At 41.8% G+C, this 7,067-nt stretch overlaps 1 protein-coding gene across 3 annotated transcripts in view; it reads right to left on the bottom strand.

Annotated features, from left to right (window-relative positions):
- Positions 1-1,160: 1,160 nt before the first annotated feature.
- Positions 1,161-7,067, bottom strand: part of LOC107397116 (inositol monophosphatase 1) — a 51,364-nt gene continuing 45,457 nt past the window's right edge. For all 3 annotated transcript variants that reach the window (XM_070541498.1, XM_070541497.1, XM_070541499.1), the window contains 6 exons: positions 3,421-3,525; positions 3,292-3,337; positions 1,824-1,932; positions 1,604-1,712; positions 1,382-1,533; positions 1,161-1,314 (listed from right to left, as the gene is read on the bottom strand). In XM_070541498.1, coding sequence (XP_070397599.1) covers positions 1,187-1,314; positions 1,382-1,533; positions 1,604-1,712; positions 1,824-1,932; positions 3,292-3,337; positions 3,421-3,525 — 649 coding nt within the window. In that variant the 3' untranslated portion in view covers positions 1,161-1,186. The remainder of the gene's footprint in view (positions 1,315-1,381; positions 1,534-1,603; positions 1,713-1,823; positions 1,933-3,291; positions 3,338-3,420; positions 3,526-7,067) is intronic.

The raw sequence follows: 7,067 nt of genomic DNA, 5'->3' as shown, positions 1-7,067 counted from the left end.
GCCGCATTCAAGCTTCTGGACCGGCTGAATCAGCCCATAGGACACCTCTTTTGGCGACGGAAAAAGGTCTTTGAAACATCTCATCTGGCTGACTTCTGTGCTAAGCCCGATTAGTGGATTCAGAGTAGTCCATTTCTTTATGGTGTGTTTTTATTTTGATCCCAGATTCATATTAGCCTTCAAGATCCCCTTTCTTCTGCCATAACGAGCCCCCTGACCGCATTCACACACACACACACTCCTGTATTCCTATACCCATAAGGCACACACACACACACACACACACACACACACACACACACACACACACACACACACACACACACACACACAGACACACACACACACACACACACACACACACACACTAACTTGTTCTCCTTACAGAAGTTGTTCCTAATATTTACTATAATCCTATGTGTCACCAAAGTTCCACTTTTATTACAGACTAGTTATGTCATAGCACTGCCATAAAGCCTTGTGTTTATCCACTTATTCTCATGCATGAAACAATAAGCTGTGTTTGGTTCTCTTTGTCAAGTGTCACAAATGATGTTTGTAATAAATTCACAAAACTTAAATCATGCCTGATTATTGCCTAGCGATCTCGAGAATAGCCAGCGCATTCTGACAAGAACTCAGCTTTCAGATTAAAATGTGGTGTTAACTTTGAGAAGATATAAATATTAAATCCAGTGTCCCAGTTCACACAGACAAAACTGGGTGGTGCCCCAATTATTTAATATAAGATCAAAAACAAGCTAAATCTACACCACATTTGAAATATAGATATAAATCTATATGTATCGCTACAATGGCGTCGGAAGCGGAGTTTGCTGTGGCTCTTTCCTTCATTCTAAACGACTCGGACACATCTTTAAAACAACAACAATTTTCTCCTTTTTTCTGATTGGTTATTTTTGAGCTGGCTAGCCCCGTCCCTCATGGTGCTGTCTGGCTCTGGTATCCAGACTCGTCCTCTGTGTAGAATAGACAGAGGACAGACTAGGTGTTTACAGCCAGATATGTGAAATGTAACAAATCCCACTCAACCAGTTCAGTCTGGAACCAACACCCCCCAGGTGTGGAAGGGATTCAGCAGTATGGTCGTCACCTGTTTTCACACTTGAATCGGTCAAGTGAGGGAAGGAAAAAGCACCTTTTAAATAAAATTGAACTTTATTGATTATTGTTTGTGATCTAGAGCATCGTCCCTGGGGGGTCTGAAGAGGACAATCTCCTTCACTATTTTCTCTGCAATGCTTCTGTTGTTGGCAGCAAGCACTCTCCTGGACATCAGGTCTACTTGTCCTCCTGAACACAGAAACATTATTTAGGACCAAGTGAGAGGTTAGAGTAGGTGCTGTCAGAGCGTTCTCACCATCCACGTCCAACACAAGTCCTCCGGCCTCAGACACGATCAAAGACCCGGCAGCAATATCCCACACGTGCATCCCTATCTCGTAGTAGGCCTCCACACAGCCAGAAGCCACCAGACACATGTTGATGGCTGCCGTCCCGGCACTGCGCACACTGAAGACATGCTGTTAAATTTCCACAGGGTCAGAAAAAACCAGTTAATCATGTGGTTCTGATGTGATACCCATGCACTGGCAGTTTCAGGACATTCTTCATGCTGCAGAATATTTTGTCAACAACTTCCGGGTCTCTGTTTGACCCAAACTCTGTGGCGATAATCGACTGATGGACATCTGATGACATCAACAGCATAAAGAAGATCAATGACATCATTAACTACATCACAAATTCCATCTCAGGCTACATCCAGTAGAGTATTGGTAACCTGTAGATCCACCACTGACCTGTCTGCTCAGAAACCTGCAGCGGCTCTCCGTTACAGAATGCTCCTCTCCCCCGCCTCGCCGTGAACATCTTGTCTTCTAGACAGCTGTAGACCACTCCCACCTCCACCTATTCATGGACACATTGAAGGTATTAAGTTCCCAGGAACTAGAACTATGCCCTTGTTTGTTGCCCATTTGAATAAAGCACTTTTTGAATTAGAAGAGAGCATGCAACAATCTTACATGAAGACACAACTTTTCTCCGTGAGCATGTATCGTTATCACAAGCTCTGAAAGTTGGCATCTTTTACGCAAATGATGTCACTATGGTAACATAAACGAAAGCCTCCCTTGAGCAAGTGTGTGTGTGTGTGTGTGTGTGTGTGTGTGTGTGTGTGTGTGTGTGTGTGTGTGTGTGTGTGTGTGTGTGTGTGTGTGTGTGTGTGTGTGTGTGTACCGGTCGATACATCAAAGTGAAAACAACAAAATTTGTGTACCTGCAAACTGCGGATATTTTGCTGGTCTTCACTTTGGTAAATATGTCAAAAACCTCACGGAGGTTTGGTGTGGGTTAAGGTTTACGTAAGGTTAGAGTTAGGAGTGGACTGGTCACGGGATCGGGTTAGACACAATCCAGTCACTAGAACGAATGGAAGTCAATGACGGCCCTCACAACACATGCTGAACTACAGTGTGTATGTTTTTATGTATGTACACTACAGTGTGTGTGTGTGTGTGTGTGTGTGTGTGTGTGTGTGTGTGTGTGTGTGTGTGTGTGTGTGTGTGTGTGTGTGTGTGTGTGTGTGTGTGAAAGTCTGGGCAGGCTTGTTAATCTTCATGATTTTCCTGAATAAATTGTTGGTTGTTACAATAATAAATGACCCGCACTTGTATAGCGCCTCTCAGAGTAAGGACTCCAAAGCGCTTTACACTACAGTGTATCATTCACCCATTCACACACACATTCACACACTGATGGTGCGAACTACAATGTAGCCACAGCTGCCCTGGGGCGCACTGACAGAGGTGAGGCTGCCGAGCACAGGCGCCACCGGTCCCTTCGACCACCACCAGCAGGCAAGGTGGGTTAAGTGTCTTGCCCAAGACAACAGCAGAATTCTCTGTCCGGAGCCGGGATCGAACCTGCAACCTTCCGACTACTGGACAACCCGCTCAACCTGTTGAGCTACTGCTGCCCCCTAATAAATCACATAGGAGACATACACAGTGATGTTTGAGAAGTGAAGCGAAGCGAGTAACACCCAAATCAAGTTTAACTGCTGATAACCTGTGTGGATGGGTGTCTAGTAGTGCTGTAGATGGGAAAAAAAGTGTATAGGATTTACAGAAAGTGTGCAATCATTGTTTAAACAAAATTAGGCAGGTGCATAAATATGGGCATTACAAAAAATTAATTTGTAGATCCTCCTTTTGCAGAAACAACAGTCTGCCCCTTGTGAGGTGGTATGGTGAAATGTCAGCTCACCTGTTTGTTTACAGAGAATCCAATAGAAACGGCCACAAACGGAAACCTTTAAACAAACAACATGTCACACAGTTGTGGAGGTCCAAGGGAACATGTCTGCTTAGCTAAGAAACATTAAGAAAAACTCACGAGTGAACAAAGTTAGTGGTTCCATCGATGGGGTCTATGATCCAGGTGGGTTCGTTGGTCAGCTCACAAGCCTCACCTGCAGCGACTGACTCCTCCCCTATGAACCTGATGCACAAAAAAGCAATCATCACCATCATATTTCATCACCATCACCACTATGTTCCTAATCATCCACATCATCATCACCACCATTATTATCATCGTCGTCATTGTCTATATCATAATCTGTATCATAATCATCATCGTCATCCTCATCATCATCACCATCATCATCACCATCACCATCATCACCATCAATATCATCATCATCATCATCATCAACATCATCATCACCATCATCACCATCAATATCATCATCATCATAATCATCATCATCATCACATCAAGATCATCATCACCATCACCATCGTAGTCATAGTCTATATCATAATCATCATCCTCATCATTCCCATCTTCGCTACCACCATCATCATCACCATAATCATCGTCATCATCACCACCATTATTATCATCATCGTCCTCATCGTCTATATCATAATCTGTATCATAATCATCATCATCATCCTCATCTTCACTACTACCATCATCACCACCATTATTGTCATCTTCATCATCATAATCATCATCATCATCCTCATCTTTACTATCATCATCATCATTATTATCATTATCGTCGTCATAGTCTATATCATAATCATCATCATCCTCATCTTTACTATCATCATCATCATTACCATTATTATCATCATCGTCATCATCGTCTATATCATAATCTATATGATTGTTATGGACAAATTTATGTTTATTAATTCTTGATCATGGACTCAATCAACTGAATGTAAATGTATTGCTCTATGCCTCTCTGCATGCTCACTTATTCAGACACACCCACACAAGACACACACATTCTTGACTTCCCACACACAGACACAATCTCTTCTCTCTCTCTCCACTCCCATCTCTATGTAAATAAAGTCTGTGACCAGATGTTCGGGGCATTTTGCCTCATGCATTATGTCACATTTATAACCGTTTGACTTGTCTGCTCATTGTCTCCTTCTCTCTTCACTATAGGAAATGGGTTATCGATAAACATATTGATAAAATCCATGACAATCATAATCATCATCTTCACCATCACCAACATCATCATCACCATTATTATCATCATCGTCTATATCATAATCTACATCATAATCACCGTCATCCTCATCATCATCATCTTTACTATCATCATCACCATCACCATCATCATCGTCACCATCAACATCATCATCACCATCACTGTCACTATCGTCATCATTACCATTTTCATTGTCATCATCATCATCATCATCATCACCATCACCATCATCATCGTCACTATCACCATAATCATCATCACTATCCCCATGATCATCATCATCACCATCAACATCACCACCACCATTATTATCATTCAAGTTTATTTATAAAGAGCCAAATCAGGACCAGAGTCGTCTCAAGGACCTTCACACAGTAAACACTCCAGTACAGTTCAGGTCATTAAACCAATCAGTAACAAGTTTCCTATATAAGGAACCCAGCAGGTTGCATCGAGTCACTGACTAGTGTCAGAGTATTTACAGCAATCCTCATACTAAGCAAGCATGCAGCAACAGTGGAGAGGAAAACTCCCTTTTAACAGGAAGAGACCTCCAGAGGATCCTGGCTCAGTATAAGCAGCCATCTACCACGACTCACTGGGGATGGAGAAGGCAAATACTTCGTGAAACATACAGTGTCTTCGTATGAAGATACTTCTTCAGGCATAGACAATCTTGATGGAAAAAACATCAAATGGCTGCCATTCAGCTCTCAAAACTGATATGCCATATTTTTAATATGTCTATTTTAAGTGGTACTTTTCTGGATCTCTGGAAACAGTTAAAAACTATTCCTCTGCTCAAAGATGCAAAGGCAGGCTTCACTGGATCTAATAGTAGACCAACCAGTTTACTGCCAGTGTAGCATGGAAAGAAAATGTGCAATTCATTCCACCAAAAATCCCTAATTTTATTTAATTAACTTATTTAATTATTTATTTTACTTACCCCAAACAAATGTTTAACATTCAAGATTCTCATTTAAATGTATATTTTTAGACATTTTGAGAAAAGTTTGTTTGGGTCTTTTATTTTGAAAAGCCTCGTTCTGTGACACACTTCCTCCAGCTCCAGTCTGTTTGGAGCGGTAATGGAGGTCACGGAGCTCCTGCTAATTTACTGTTTAAAAGTTGCACTAAAGGACAGGATGTTGTATAACATTTTAGCTAACATGTTTATGAGATGTTTAACTACTGTTGCACAGTTTGATGGCGAATGGGACGGTTTCATCAAGGTTATATCCTCACAGTCGCAGCATACGTGTGAACGAGCCGACGCAGTTTTTCCCGCGCTACGCAGCAGCTCTTCGTGTGATTCTTTTATCATTGACAGATGAGCTGAGATCGGCTACATGATTTTCACTGCTGCTGAACTGTGTGTTATCCCATTCTATGCAGCTGGAGAATAGAAACGCCATCAGTTGGGTTGAACCTGAACCTGAGTCATTCGTCATTTACACAATGCTGAACGTTTCTTAAATGGACGAAGCAGTGCGGCTGACTCGGTTAAAAACTCCGGATTTCATCGTGGATCAACAACAGCTTGGTCACCGAAGGTCGCGGCTCATCAACTTGAGGTTCACTTGAAGAAGCTAACATTAAACCTGTTTTAACAAACAGTTGAAAGGACAAAAAAAAATAAACAAATAAAAGGGATTGTATTTTTGTGTTCAGTTCTATTCCTGTTGTGAAACGGCAATTTCGAGTTGCTACTTTTTAAAGACTGCTAACTTCTCTATAATACAGAGATACATTTTTCAAGATGGCTTCCGGCCATTTTTAACACTATTGAATGCAGATCAAAGGGAAGTAACGGCATTCTCTGACAGAACTTAAAAACAACATTCAGGAGGTTTAACTTTGAAATGCAAATTTGGCTGCAACATCTAACAGAAATAAAAAAGTGCCCGTTTTGTTTTGTGGCTTAAAATAAAGTATACAAAATTAGATGTCCCAGGCACTGTCATTTCACTTTCACACACAAGAATAACTGTGATTTATAACTCGGTCATGTCCTTGTCCTTGCAAGAAAAACCAGCATGTTAACATGCAGTTTGAGAGAGGATCTGAGAGGAGTGACAACATTTCCAGCGACACTAAAAACCCTCTCGGATGGTGCGCTTGTTGCGCAAATACACATGTACTTGCGTGCGACTTTGGAGAGCAATGGAAATCTCATGGTTGTTGCGCCACCATGTCAGAGGGTTTTCATTAGGGTCAATGGGTTCCTCCTGCAGGTAGCGAGTGAGCTCCAGCTCGGCTCTAATTCTCTTCAGGGTGGTTGCAGAAGACATGCTTGTCCGTGACTTCAGCAGGTCTCCAAGTGTTTTTTTTTTCTTTGCCGCTTTCCTCGTTTTACTTGAACCGTTTTGCCGCAGATTTTACTGACTGCCTCATTTAAATTCTCTGGCACCCCCTTTTCATTTGGCTGAAAGCCGAAATGTTCTCAAAGGGGCAAAGTAACATTTCGTTTTGATACCAGTGCAGCCATCCTTCTCAGCATGCGCTGTCGCGAGATTTAATC

The sequence above is a fragment of the Nothobranchius furzeri genome, chromosome 11 (assembly GCF_043380555.1).
Source record: "Nothobranchius furzeri strain GRZ-AD chromosome 11, NfurGRZ-RIMD1, whole genome shotgun sequence".
NCBI classification, from domain to species: domain Eukaryota; kingdom Metazoa; phylum Chordata; class Actinopteri; order Cyprinodontiformes; family Nothobranchiidae; genus Nothobranchius; species Nothobranchius furzeri.
Note: the sequence above shows the minus strand (reverse complement) of the source record. Positions and strands in the feature narration are given on the sequence as shown.